The sequence below is a fragment of the Macrobrachium rosenbergii genome, chromosome 36, assembly GCF_040412425.1.
Source record: "Macrobrachium rosenbergii isolate ZJJX-2024 chromosome 36, ASM4041242v1, whole genome shotgun sequence".
Lineage (NCBI taxonomy): Eukaryota > Metazoa > Arthropoda > Malacostraca > Decapoda > Palaemonidae > Macrobrachium > Macrobrachium rosenbergii.
In genome coordinates this window covers 12647918-12663013 of record NC_089776.1, presented here as the reverse complement: position 1 = coordinate 12663013, position 15096 = coordinate 12647918, and the positions used below count along the sequence as shown (strand labels likewise).

The 15096-nt window shown below is 36.3% G+C and overlaps 1 protein-coding gene and 1 long non-coding RNA gene across 6 annotated transcripts in view; one reads left to right on the top strand and one right to left on the bottom strand.

Annotated features, from left to right (window-relative positions):
* LOC136856627 (uncharacterized) overlaps nucleotides 1-15096 on the top strand; it is a 133899-nt gene that overhangs the window by 2897 nt on the left and 115906 nt on the right. For 2 of the 5 annotated variants that reach the window (XR_010858432.1, XR_010858430.1), the window contains exon 2: nucleotides 14853-14999. The exons of 1 other annotated variant lie outside the window; for it this stretch is intronic. This is a non-coding gene — a long non-coding RNA (uncharacterized lncRNA). Of the gene's footprint in view, nucleotides 1-10751; nucleotides 10892-14852; nucleotides 15000-15096 lie in introns of those variants that run through there. 2 more of the 5 variants (XR_010858431.1, XR_010858434.1) reach the window with 2 other exon arrangements.
* The window catches only part of LOC136856626 (lactosylceramide 4-alpha-galactosyltransferase-like), a 37702-nt gene continuing 24521 nt past the window's right edge, over nucleotides 1916-15096 (bottom strand). Inside the window, 3 exon segments of the mRNA XM_067134573.1 lie at nucleotides 1916-2750; nucleotides 6032-6118; nucleotides 13906-14151. Coding sequence (XP_066990674.1) covers nucleotides 2552-2750; nucleotides 6032-6118; nucleotides 13906-14151 — 532 coding nt within the window. The 3' untranslated portion in view covers nucleotides 1916-2551.

Genomic DNA, 15096 nt, shown 5'->3' with positions numbered 1-15096 from the left:
AAAATGAGTGATTTGTTTTTCAAAACTGAAAATTATTGTTATTTGTGTTATTTCAACAAGAAATGCGAGATATATTGTGATTGATACAAAACGGCTATCAGAAATCTTTTTATTTTTTCTCTCAGGACAAAAATGCTTATGTCAACTAAAGTTTACCAAAACAGATGACAGTTATTACGACAAAAGGTCGATTAATTGAAGTATCTTAGAATCTAGTAACTTTGTTAAATCTCAATATTCAGATGTTATAGAAAATGTGTAGATTTTATACGATAATTGGATATATACTCATGAAGGAAGGTCGGTACAGAGAATAGATAAATGATATACCAGAGAGAGAGAGAGAGAACCTCTTTTTAGTGTGTTCTTCCTTATGTATCTAAACTATTTAAAACACCACCTTAATAAAAAAAATAGTTCAAATTTTGATAAAACAGCAAATGCCTGTACAAAGCTCTTAGGCCTATAGTGTTATTAATTTGGAGCATCAAATCTATCTATCTATATATATATTATTAGTTTATATATATAATATATATATATATATATATATATATATATATATATATATATATATATAGAGAGAGAGAGAGAGAGAGAGAGAGAGAGAGAGAGAGAGAGAGAGAGAGGGGGCAAGTGTTGACGACACCTTGAAGGATACAAAGGTTATGCAAGTACTAGGAAATTAGATAAGACACTCGTTTTGAAACTATTTTATTGTGAAAACGTCCAAAGATTCTTACATCACATCACGTAGACGCATTGGTTCTCTTCGCATACTAAAGTGTAAAGGCGTTTTTGTTTGAAAAACTTATTAATAATATTAACTTAGCCTAAAGCACAAACGTTCTGAGTAAAATGATTTAAGTCATTGCTATCATTCGAAGCATCTGGCGCCCATCGAATCCACGTAGAGCAAATCAGAAGACGCTAATTAGCAAGGGACAGTCAATAACGAATGTTGTTTCGTCATCCATATTCAGTATAGGCCTAATCAAATCAACACCAATCGAATGCACAGGATGGATGTGAATTAGCCATAACAATGGGCTCATTAGGTCTACTGCGTGGATATTCCCGCAGATTGTGTATAGACTACATGAGGAAGTGCACGCTGCTTCTTGGTCTAGTCCTTCTAGGTTGGGAAGAGAACTCTGACATTTACATTGCTTTATTTATTTATTTATTTTCGTTTTGTTTTCTCCTCAATAATAACTGAAAAGCTTTCCCCAATACGTTCTTTCTCCGTGTTGCACAGAGCACTTTCTGCCTCGTTGCAACCAGCAATGTTTCATTGTCCCGTTTTAACTAGTAATGTCTCTCTGTCTCGTTAAAACTGGTAATGTTCCTCTGTTCCGTTCCCATGGTAATGTTTCTCTGTCTCGTTTTAATTGGTGATGTCTCCCTGTCTCGTTAAAACTGGTAATGTTTCTCTGTCCCGTTTCAGTTGGTAATGTTTCTCTGTCTCGTTTTGATCGGTGATGTCTGTCTGTCTCGTTAAAACTGGTAATGTTTCTCTGTCCCGTTTCAGTTGGTAATGTTTCTGTGTCTCGTTTTAATTGGTGATGTCTCTCTGTCCCGTTTCAGTTGGTAATGTTTCTCCGTCTCGTTTTAATTGGTGATGTTTCTCTGTCTCGTTTTAATCGGTGATGTCTCTCTGTCTCGTTACAGTTACTAATGTTGCCCTGTCTTGGTTTTAGTCGTTAACGTTTCTCCTTTAAGAGGTTGAGCTTCATGTGTTTCCCATTCCACCTAGACTAAGCGAGGGCATTATGTTGGTCATTTCTCCAGCCTCTGTTTTATATGTGTATATATATATATATATATATATATATATATATATATATATATATATATATATATATATATATATATATATATCCGTGTGTGTGTGTGTATGCTTGCTAAAGTGTTATCTGTTTATCAATTATATTTGTTCTTCATTAACAGTATATGTTGATGCTTTATACAAATTTTTTTTTACAAAAATTCAAACACGAAAAGAAACCGTAAACTGGATTCTTCAACATCTGGTCGGTGAGTTTCACCATTAGCATGAAAAGAGCAATACTAAATCATTTTGAATATTATCTCTCATGATTCAAAAAATTCAAATACAGAATGGAATAATATTGCTTTCTCTCATAGAGAGAAATTTAACCCTAACAAAATAATGACGAGTTTCGGAAGTCCTATATCATCCTGAGGCGAGTATGACATTCGTATTGCAGATCATTCGTCAACAGCCCAATAGATGGCGCGTGAACTCTTGTTGCCTCATCAAACATGAAACGACTTAACGACTTTCTCCCGTCCGTGCAAAAGTCTTCCTAAATAAGTCGTCCAAAATCACACATATTACTGTACCTCCTTTCATATTCTCTTTCTCATATCTTTCTTTCTCCACTCTCCTGTCAATTGTTTCACGGTGCAACTGCGAGGTTTTTCTCCTGTTTCACCTTTCAAACCTTTCTACTCAATTCCGCTTGCAGCGCTGAACGACCTCATAGGCTCCAGCGCTTGGCCTAAATTATGTCTTCCCATCCTAAAATCACAAATAGGAACCGCTGTGATTGACAGTGGTTGGACAGAGAACTCGGGCTGCGCTAGCGTAAGGCTGGTGTGACCTTAGGTCGACTTTTGTGTTTTGCGTGTGTAAATTCCACGTGTGCAGCGCGTAGACAGATGCGTCGTTCAACAGCTCTCGCGAGAGGTCTTCGTTTTCCGTTACGTAACGCTTCCAGTCCCACCTGCCGAGAGAGAACGAGAGTTTAAGAGGAAAATAGACTTATACGTATGTAATTCTGGTGCTTTATTTATGGGAACTTAAGCTTTTAATGGTATAAAAGGAGATGAAGGTAAATTTGTACATCAAATAATAATAATAATAATAATAATAATAATAATAATAATAATAATAATAATAATAATAATAATAATAATAATAATAAGATGATGAACTGAAATGTTTCACGTTCCTCCGTACGATGATACCATGATAATATTATACCGAACTATTGACCCTCATTTCGTGACCTTCTCAAAGAGAGAGAGAGAGAGAGAGAGAGAGAGAGAGAGAGAGAGAGAGAGAGAGAGAGAGAGAGAAGAATTAAATGCCTTGTATCATAAATGCAATTTGACAGAGGGAATATACATATATACAGTGGTAATGATGAACTCATCTCCATTCCAGTCGTTTGGAATCCGCTGGAATATTGATGGGATTGGAATGTGATGTGATTGTGGTCTAGAACAGAGGGAAAGTTGTGCTGGTGTGGTTTTCAATAACTTATATCCGTTATGATGCTCATGGCTGGAATATTCCAGAGATTAAGCTGTAATTAAAGTGTTTCTTTACTTTGGTTTTGCTTTAATTTTGCATGCACACACTGTGTTCATTTGCATATAGAGAAATGCCCATGAAATGCTCTCTCTCTCTCTCTCTCTCTCTCTCTCTCTCTCTCTCTCTCTCTCTCTCTCACACACATACACACACACAAATAATTCACAACCAATTAGACCTGTATTCGAAGTCTCTCTCTCTCTCTCTCTCTCTCTCTCTCTCTCTCTCTCTCTCTCTCTCTCTCTCTCTCTCTCTCACACACATTATTCACAGCCAATTAGACACACACACACACACTCTCTCTCTTATTCTCTCTCAATTCTCTCTCTCTCTCTCTCTCTCTCTCTCATACACACACTGAGGGAGAGAGGAAAAAATACAGTTTGTAAGGAAAATCCTTTAACGAATTCTCTCAACGACACATTGATACGATTATCCGAATCTTTTTTGGGGTACATCTGGTCCTGATAGCTTTCGAGAATGGCTGATTCAGTACGCGCATGCGTATCCTCCATATCTCGGGAGATGATCAAGATTATTCGAATGATGATAACGCCACATCAAAGATTTTCTTTTTCAATATTTATATTACGTTAAGATTAAGTGCTGTATTCATATAAGTCGCCGCCTATAAAACGCCTACAAGATCCACAGAAAATTCATAGGATCTATGAATAGTAGCAAATTGAATTAGATATTAACAACTCATTGACAGCGTTCGGGATGCTATGCACACCCTTCATGCGTGATTGTGAATGTTTTTTTTTCCTAGACAATGTACAGAACAGACCTGTTCTTTGTTCACCGTACTCTTTGTTCGTATGTTCGTAATGTTCATGCCTTGAACCATCTTTCTCGAAACGGATAATAAGCAATAAATTCTGAAAACAGGTTATTAATAATCTGCATTGTTTTCTTTATGCGTCTGTAGGTAATTTAAATGAGAGAGAGAGAGAGAGAGAGAGAGAGAGAGAGAGAGAGAGAGAGAGAGAGAGAGAGAGAGAGAGAGAACTTTGCCTAGGAGTGGCAGATACGGGCTAAAGTCTATGGAAGACACTTTATCGCAGGGGAATGAGATGAGGAGAGATCTGTAGCAGTGAATATTGACTTCGAAGAACGTCTGTAGGCCAGAGAAGCTTTTAAATTTATTGATGAAATTGTTTTAAGAGGTCTCAAGAGAACAAGGAATAATAATATATATATATATATATATATATATATATATATATATATATATATATATATATATATATACACAAATATATAGATATATTTATATATACAAATATAATATATACATATATATTTGTATATATATATTACAGGCAGATATGAAACCAGGCATTTTGAACTGCCTGAAATTTCAGGCAGATAGCGAAATGACTTAGGGCATTTGATCGGCCAGGGCTAGTACTAAACACGGCGAAATATACTTGATATATAGTACTAAACACGGCGAAAAAGCGTAGGTGAGTCACTGTTTCGAAGTGTTTAGTACTAGCCCCTTGGCGGATCAAATGCCCCTAAGTGCATTTCGCTATCTGCTTGAAATTTCAGGCAGTTCGCGAAATGCCTGGTTTCGCTATCTGCCTGTAACATATATACTAGAATATATTAATTTTACAATATATTTCATAGCCTAGTGTTTTCGAGCTGCAAATCAACTGCAAATCAACTTTGCAATTCTTACAGCTTTTTAAAAGCCAATTTTTGTCACAACATGCAAATCACCATGACATTGAAAGCTCGTTGAAAATCTAATTTAGCATGTTTAATTAACCTTTAATTAATCTTAAACTCTTATGAAATATTAGTGAAAATGAAAAGAAAATAATTTCTAAAAAGAAAAATTCGCCCAGGTTACCTGTAGGTGGCTAAGACGCAGATATTCGAAACACCTGTTTCTCCAAACGTTGGCAAGGACACCTGTGTTATTCCTACATGTTCTGTGGCATCGGGGAGAGGGTTGTATTCCATTTCAGAGTCGTGCAAACCTTTTACTGTTCGACTGTTGCTAACAATAGATAATACACAAAAAAACACACACACACACACACACACAGGTAGGAAGGTTAGCGACATCTGCTCAGTCTTGGACACTTGCGAAGTGACCTCCGCAGTTGCCAGACACTCTCTCTTTTTTTTTTTTTTTGTGAGGTTCAGTTTATTGTGATGGCTCTAACAAACGCGACGATCTACCTAACAAAGACATCTGTTTGAAGGTCAGTCAGCAGAAGGGGGGAAAATTGATTCGGGAGGTTAATGGGACCTTGATGTTCGTTCTTTGTGTGTGTGTATATATATAGATATATATACATATATGTATATTTATATCTATATATAATATATATATATATTATGTATATATAAGTATAATATATATATATATATATATATATATATATATATATATATATATATTATATGTGTGTGTACGTATGTGTGATTGGGTGTTTATCATATGTATCTATGTATGTATTAGAGTGATTGTATGTTCATTTGCGTGCAAAGAAGCCCATTGAAAGGAATTTCGATTCCTGTTGAATTCATCCATATTTCCAAATTTGGGCTGTTGCTATCCAGACACAGAGAAAGACGACATAATAGACAGATAGCCAGAGAGAGAGAGAGAGAGAGAGAGAGAGAGAGAGAGAGAGAGAGAGAGAGAGAGAGAGAGAGAGAACTTACCACGGAATAGGATAGAATGCCCTAGGTGGCATTACTTTGACATCTTTACACTGTGGTGTTTCTCCTGACGGTAATCGCAAGCCACACCTGAAAAAAAAAATGAGAATATGTAGACAACTTGTTTAAAATCTGTTGATGGTTTTTTTTTTCTTTTTGTTAATTTCACTGCAGTTTATTCCGTTATTTTCAGTTTTTGTGGCTAAGTTTTGGAGATCTGAAAATCTCATTTGGAGCAATGAAAACTATGAAAATTTTTTAAACGTATATCCTAAAAAACATTTAATTCAATTAAATTAATGAATGACACTTTTGGCTTAAGACATCGCTTGAATAATAATAATAATAATAATAATAATAATAATAATAATAATAATAATAATAATAATAATAATAATTGAAAGGTTGTATGGACACTTTACCTTGCTATCAGTATGAAAATAATTTCAACTGTTAGCTAACTCCCTGTATGTCCATTCAAACAGACCATTTTTTGAGAAACAGCTTTTATAGACTCGATATACTTAGAAAAAGCAATATTTCATGGCTGTACGAGATTTCTCAGTTTCCGAGAACTAAGTTATTGGTCTTATGATTTTATAAATATGGTTATCACGGTTATAATAACCATCATAAACTCTATGTGTACTTTTTTGTTTTTCAAAAAGACCTGTTAATTCCTCAGTAATAGTAACACCGTGATTAGAACAATATGTATACAACTATTGATGTAATCCAAAATATACATTGATAACGTAACATAACACTGTGAAATTTCAGGCAGATAGCGAAATGCACTTGGAGACATTAGATCCCCAAGGGCTAGTACTAAACAAGGCAAAATGCATTTGACTCCCAAGGGGCTAGTCCTAAACACGCGAAACAGTGTAAGTCACTGTTTTGCTGTGTTTAGTACTAGCTCCTGGGAGGATCAAATGTCCCTAAGTGCATTTCGTTATCTGCATATATATATATATATATATATATATATATATATATATATATATATATATATATATATATATATAATATATATATATATATATATATATATATATATATATATATATATATATAAATAGGAGACAAAAATATAGAAGATGCAGAGGGAGAAATCACATTGATCCACGAGCTAAAATTTCAGATGAAACGGCCTGGGACTTTAACCAATCTGACCCGCTAACGGAGGACAGGAGGTTGGGGGAAGGGGGAGAAGGTGTGGGATTGGAGTTGGAGATGGGAGGCGGGGAAGGAAGGAATGGGCTAATGGGACGATCCAAGACCCAAATGCATAGAATTTGGGGAGGACCACCAATCCATTTTAGGGCGCCGAAACCTCTCTTCTTCCCTTCTTCTCAACTTGGAGTTTGTCTCTCTCTCTCTCTCTCTCTCTCTCTCTCTCTCTCTCTCTCTCTCTCTCTCTGGTGGCCGCTTCTGCAATGACGTTATTCCAAGCCAATAGACTCATTTAATTGATTTCAATATTGGTTTCTTGATTACCAACGGCTATACTTTGGGGGATGTGTGTGTGCGTACACAAACACATATACAGTATATGTATGTTACAGGGAATATGTGAAATCCAAGGATTTCACGAAATCGCCAGGGAGTATGTGAAATGACCAATCCGCTTAGGAACATTTGATTACCGAGGCTAAACTCGGCGAAGCAGTGATTCATCTACACTGTTTTGCCGTGTTTAATACTAGCCCCTGGTGGGTCAAATGTGTTTTGCCGTGTTTAGTACTAGCCTCTGGGGGATCAAATGTTCTAAGTGAATTGGTCATTCCATATATTCCTGACACACACACACATGTATATATTATACATACACATATATATATATATATATTATATATATTAATGATGTCCCTTATATAAATTAATTACCGTAAATTTTTTGCTAATTAATATTCTTACTCCTTATTCTTTTCAATAAGCATCACCTTTCTGTCATAAGCATTCCATTTTCAACAAGTAAATTATTGTACTTGCAAGTCCTGAAAGCCTTGAGTTATATAAGGTTTTAAATGTGTAAATATATACTTCATGAAGTGTTTTAAAGAATAAGATTTGAATGTATGTAATTTTGAACTTGTTAGTATTGTGTACATAGACTTCTGTTGTTCAGTTACCATGGAAAATTACTTTTATATATATATATATATATATATATATATATATATATATATATATATATATATATATACTGTATTCTTGCTGAGCTCAAGCAATTAGAGCTATTCAAACAGTTCTTGAGAGAGAGAGAGAGAGAGAGAGAGAGAGAGAGAGAGAGAGAGAGAGAGAGAGAGAGAGAGAGAGAATTGGATCCAGCCTTATTTTCACCACATAAACGAGGGATAAAAGTGTTCCAAAGAGAAAATGCTTCGGTGCATAAACGCTTCATTTTTTTATATGTAAGTGCACTACGGAAATGGCCTCCTCTTCATTTTATTTTTTTATGGCAAGAACAAAGAGAAGCTTTTAACAAATCAGTATCCGTTCGCAACAAATTCTTTTAGGCCTAAGCGATATAATAGACAGTGAATTCGAGTCTTGGTCAAAAGTTAGATTTTTACCCAAGGATACGGTGTCCGGAGAGAGAGAGAGAGAGAGAGAGAGAGAGAGAGAGAGAGAGAGAGAGAGAGACTAACGTGTAGGGCAGTTTTTTTTTTTATCTTTGAAACAGGTTACTGCAGCTATATAACGACAAAGTTTGATCTTCCATAACATTTTAAAGCCACCTTTCCCAGTCTAACATGACGTGCTAATGGCTACTATACACAGAAATATATATATATATATATATATATATATATATATATATATATATATATATATATATATATATATATATATATAAGGATGTGTATGAGTGATTGCCTCCAACTAATAGATATATACATACCACGAAAGAATATATATTGTAGGAAAGCCACGTATGACAAAACACCAAAATACCAAAGCGATCATCTGAGTCAGGAGGATTCCTCTCTCTCTTTGAAGGAGCTGACGGAAAAGTTGTAACTAAACGAAATTGTATAAGTTACTATTTTATGTAATTTTGTGCGACTGGTTCAGAAAACACCCTAAGTTCATTGACAGCATTTAACACGAAGAGCTAAAAGCAGAAGTAGGGTTTATTGGAGTGGATAGAGGTTAATGTAGGGGAGAGAAGGGGTGACGTGAAATGGTGAAATGCAAAGAGATATAAAAGGGGAATAAAAAATCATGACATAAAAGCTCGGGAAAATGAGAAACAGTTGAGTGGGAGGGACGGTATACGAATGTAAACAGCTATTTCAAAGAAAACGGGGATGATTGCAAGAGCGGAGGTGGGAACTGGGGAGAGTGTAAATCCGACGCTTAATATCAGTGACCGAAAAAGCTTTTGCAAATGACCGACTTACAAGATGAAAGAACAACAGAGCGAAGGCGTGAAGACAGTGTGTAAAATTAAGATGGAAGAGGAAAATGATTGACTTAGAAGAGAGAGAAGTGTCCTTAACTGGAAATGGACTAGACAGATGAACAAAGGCCCTATAGGAAATCTCTAACAAACATTCGTTATTTTTGAGATGTAGAATTTCCTTAACGGGAGGAAGGGTTGAGAGTGACGTAAGATAAATTCAAGAGTGTAAAGGAAAGTGAAAACTACAAGAAAACTTTGCAATTGGTTGAGAACGACACCTTTGTCACAATTGGCCATGTAAGATGACCTAGGCCTAGGCATTCCTAGTTTTAGAAAATCCTCACTGGGGTTTCGATTCCTCGTTTACTCTGGAATTCCTTTGTGCATTTGATGTTAAAGATGACATTTATTATGAATTTTCATATAATTAGTTTGCTGTATGATATTTTTTATATATATGGAGCTATTCAGTAGTTAAGAGGATGAAATTGACAGTGACTATTGTCTTATTATTTATTTGTAGCCATCCCATATTATGGGACATATATATATATATATATATATATATATATATATATATATATATATATATATATACACACATACTGTATATACTGTATGTATACCGCGTATGTGTTCATTACAGAAACCGTCAGTTAACTTTAAGCATGCATACGAGCCATTGTAAAGACATACAGTGCACTTACATCCAGTAGCATATGATGCACGCGTAATTATACATGAATTTGTAATGCGGCGTCCAACATTTATGTTCAGTATAATCAAGCATCATTCTGACTTCCCTGTGTTTATCAGTAATTGTAATCAGGGCCTGAAATACTTAATATTCATAACGTAATGGATTTATGTTAATATGTGCTCTCTATGATTGCTGCAACTGCATGAATATCCAGCTATATTGAATGATTCATCAAAACGACAACTGTAGTTGAGTCTTCCCTTTAAATAAGTATTATTGCTAAATGTTAAATGAGGTTTTCTGTATCCTTTGGTTTAGGCTATCCACAAGAGGGGAAAGCCTTAAGCGGCTAAAGTTAAATTTCACCAAAGTCATTTTCTTTGTGAGACAACCAACTGTCTTTCCGAACGTTTAATTTTAGCAAGCGATAAAGGAAGCATAAACATCTACATTGCAATTGCCTCCATGTACTTGCAAACTCGAACAAAATCACAATCGCCTCTCGGGAGACAAGACGACTGAGTCTAGAGTCCTGTATCCTTGCTCTTCTGCCATGGCTTTCGTGACAGAAGAAGAAGCGAGATGGCAGACCGCATTTGTTTACGTTTTGAGACGGTTCAGAGAAACGAAGGTGCTCGGAAACGCTTGTGAATTTTTTTTGCTAAAGTCTGGCTTGTGGGCCAGGATTCAGTTGGTCAGAATGCAAGACAAGGTGGATGATATTTCCTCGCTGTCGTAGGCAGATGGAAAGGTAAATTTTTTGCCTGTAAATTCAATTCACTCTTCATTGCCCGTAGCTGTTTAACCGCAAGCGTCGCCATTTCCGGGTGAAATATGGCAGACACCTCAACTGTTTTAAGATAATAATTGGAAACTGTCCACATTTACTAGTAACCAGGGCCGAGGTAGTGTTCATTGGAATATGTAGTTTGCCAGTGTTAATAGGTGGTGATTTCTGGGACATTGATGGCAAAGTATTTGTTAATTAAGACCGAGAGATTATATAATGTAAAAACAAAGACGTGAAGGAGAGGTTGTCATTCGTGAAAAGATGGTCGAGAGTGTATTTAATGACCTTAGTCTATAAAGAAAATGGGAAGCTGAGACTGCAAAAAAAGTATATAATTTGGGTATATTTAATCAAGAAAGTCCGTAATGGAGAAGGAGCAGAGGTACACTGTAGATAAATCCCGTAGGGGGCTGGGGGTAGGGTTGTCCTTGCACTTCACGAGGCGCACTGTAGGCATTACTTAAGGTTCTTTGCAGCAACCCTTCAGCCCCTAGCCGCAACTCCTTCCATTCCATTTACGCTATCTGCGTTCGTATACGCTTTCTTCCATCTTACTTTGCACCCTCTCCTAACAATCGTTTCATAGTGCAGCTGTGAGGTTTTCCTCCTGCTACACCGTTAAAACATTTTTTTACTGTCAATTTTATCTTTCAGCTCCGAATGACCTCTTAGGTCCCTGTGCTTGGCCTATGTCCTAACTTATATTCCATTTCCACCATAGATGAAGATGAATAGTGAAGCATATAAAGTCGATGTAATACTATTCAGTTTGGAAGTTTTTGTACGAGGATTCCATCCTTGATCCAAGAGTTAATGAATGCTTTAGCGAATGAATATGTTCTAAATTGCTCTCTCTCTTTTTTTTTTTACCGGAAAGTAGTTGTCAGTTCCACCATTAGATGTCAGGTCAAGTAGTTCATCGAATATTAGCTGTCAATTAACGCAGTTCATTTGCTTATGGTATAATATTGACTCTTAGGCAACATTTACTGTGACATGAAATCTCATTTTCCTCCCGAGCGTTGCAGAGAGAGAGAGAGAGAGAGAGAGAGAGAGAGAGAGAGAGAGAGAGAGAGTGGGGTTATTTCGAAATGCACCTATCATAATCAGACTTCAAACAGATGGGGTACCGATCACAGAGAACTGAGCTGAAACCAAATTCGCACGCTATACGAACGTGACCTGGGACGACTTGAGTGGACGACTTGACTGCAAACAACGACTCTACCTGTGCGATGACGTCAGCAGTGTTGCCATGGCAACGATAATTGTCACTTCGCGTGTGAGAGAATGGAGGTTGATGTAAAATTGTAATCTAATATACACTATGATGGGGAACTCATAGTGGCTGGAGATGTGACAACGGGTAGAAGAAGAGAGGAGCTCTAAAGGAAACACAATGTACGAAGCTATACTGAAGTTACTGGAGTTCCAATCTTGATTTTGATTGGAAGATGTGTTTGAATTCTAACGTCTGGTTGGCGGGGAGCAGCGAGAGCTCCGCCAGTTACCGTTAGCGTCAGTGATATCAACTTCTGATAATACAGACTTTAGTTACAGGTTGCATAATGGATCTCGAGTATCGTCCCAGTTTAAACATCACAGAACAACTGAATATGTACACACAAACAGTGCTCTTGAATTTTGCCAAGACCCATAATTTGGGGTTTAAGTTTCCTTGCTTGAAAACACACTCCCATCATTTATTTATTTATTTTTATTTATTAATTTATTTACTTAAGGTAGTCAATAGCTTATTCATAAAATATTTTACCTCTTTCTGTTTAACTTTTTTCCATATGTGGGCATATTTTTGTATGGTAGTTATTGACCTCGTTTAGTATTTTATTAGAACATGCCTTCATTATTAATGAAATATATATATATATATTATATATATATATATATATATATATATATATATATATATATATATATATATATATATATATATATATATATATATATATATATATCTAGTAAGTCACTGGCAACATACACAGATATATAAACATGAGGTTATGACGTCACAAAGTAATACCCTGGGACAGTGCCCAAGAAGAAAATTGGACTCATTTTGTATTCCCAAATTTGAGAGAGACACAAGAAACAGGGTGTTTGGCTTAAAAACTCGTTTGTACATCATCAAGCCGTCAGAAATTGATGTCGTTTTGATGTCATATTGATGTCATCGTAGGAGCTAGGCGGAAACAAAAGTGACAATTTGCTGTAACACTTTTAAATGAGAGAGCCATCATGTCCATATAAGGTTGTATTAATATTCAATCGTACATTTCCGTTGCGCAGGTAAGAGTGTGCTAGAAAATCTACGCGCTCATTACCAAGTAATTATGTCGTCAAATAATGGAGTCATTACCAAGCCAAAAGTTTCATTTGTAACTCTTATTTCAGGAGAAAATTAATCGACAAGTGTTGTAATAAGTTGGCAAGTGTTGCGTGAACACCTGCTACAAACGATCGTTAATATTACAAAGTGGCGTCGATGAAATACTGAAGGAGAGGTAAATTTACCTTATTTGACAACTCTCAATGTAGGAGGACCACAAATATTAGAGGGAGTTAGATTACTGTTTGTTTTAAATAAGAGCAGATAATTTATTGACCTTATAATCACTCCATTATAACGATTAACATATAGTAATGTGGGGTGGAATAAGAGAAAAGTCCATATTTGTTAATTATGTGAATATATATAATGTACATATTTATATGTCTATATAAATATAAATCTCTCTCTCTCTCTATATATATATATATATATATATATATATATATATATATATATATATATATATATATATATATATATATATATATATGTACACACACACCTGTATGTGCGTGCCCATACATCGACAGCAAATATATACCTAACTACTTAGCTAGACAGACAGACAGACACACATAGAACTTGAGCAAGTAGGGTCCCCCCACCCCGAGACTTACATACTTACATGTGTACCAGAACTTCGGTGAGGAGTTCGGGACCGTTGGCTCCCCAGACCGTCCCATCAAAGTGCTCAGCAATGCGTTCGATGCAGCCTCGGATGACGCTGTGTCCCGGAGTGTACTTGAGGACCCCCGCGGCCACCCACTTGTGGGACTCCAGGCCCGTGGAATTTGGCAGAGAGGATAAAGAGCGAAGGACCATGACGTCCAGGTCCAAGTAGATGCCTCCGTACCTTTCCAAGATTAGCCATCTGCAGGGAAGGGGGTAGGGAAAGGGTTGGAGTGATGTAAGTGGGGTAATATTAGGGATGAGTTTGGTCGTGATGATGATTAAATGGGTCTCTCTCTCTCTCTCTCTCTCTCTCTCTCTCTCTCTCTCTCTCTCTCTCTCTCTCTCTCTCTCTGATGACTGTGGAGGATGATGAATCTTTCTCTCTCTCTCTCTCTCTCTCTCTCTCTCTCTCTCTCTCTTTCTTTGATGACTGTGATGTTTCTCTCTCTCGCTCTCTCCCTGATGACTGTGGAAAGTTTCTCTCTCTCTCTCTCTCTCTCTCTCTCTCTCTCTCTCTCTGATGACTGTGGATGATGAATGTTTATCTCTCTCTCTCTCTCTCTCTCTCTCTCTCTCTCTCTCTCTCTCTCTCTCTCTCTGTGAAGAAAGTGGACGAAGAGTGTTTTGGAAGGTTAGCAGCAAAGAAATTATACACCGAAATAATCCAAAAACTACTTGGTACAGACAGTCTGATACAAGATACGTAGACCTCGAATTATGGTACATATGTCATAATTACGGTACGTGTGGCGAATCTGAGTCTGAAAACCAATCGCTTTAATCAGTAATATTTACTAGTTTTGTTTCTTCCTTAATTATTAATTCATAAGAGTTACTGTCTTTTTTTTTTTGTAAGGGTTGTTTAAGACTATTTACTATCTCTCTCTTTTTTTTCTACAGGTACTATTTTGCAAGATTTGTTAGCTGTCTTGTTTCTTTCTACGGGTAGTATTTCTGTCCGTGCTCCGTTGAGCTAATTGAGAGACCCCTCCCCAAGTCATCCTCTGGCACCCGACCTGCCATACTCTTACATTTCGTCTGTGGAAGGTAAGCAATCATTGAAATTCTTGTGGGAGTTGACTGTTTCTTTTCTACACCTTTTTTTCTACACACACACACACACACACATATATATATATATATA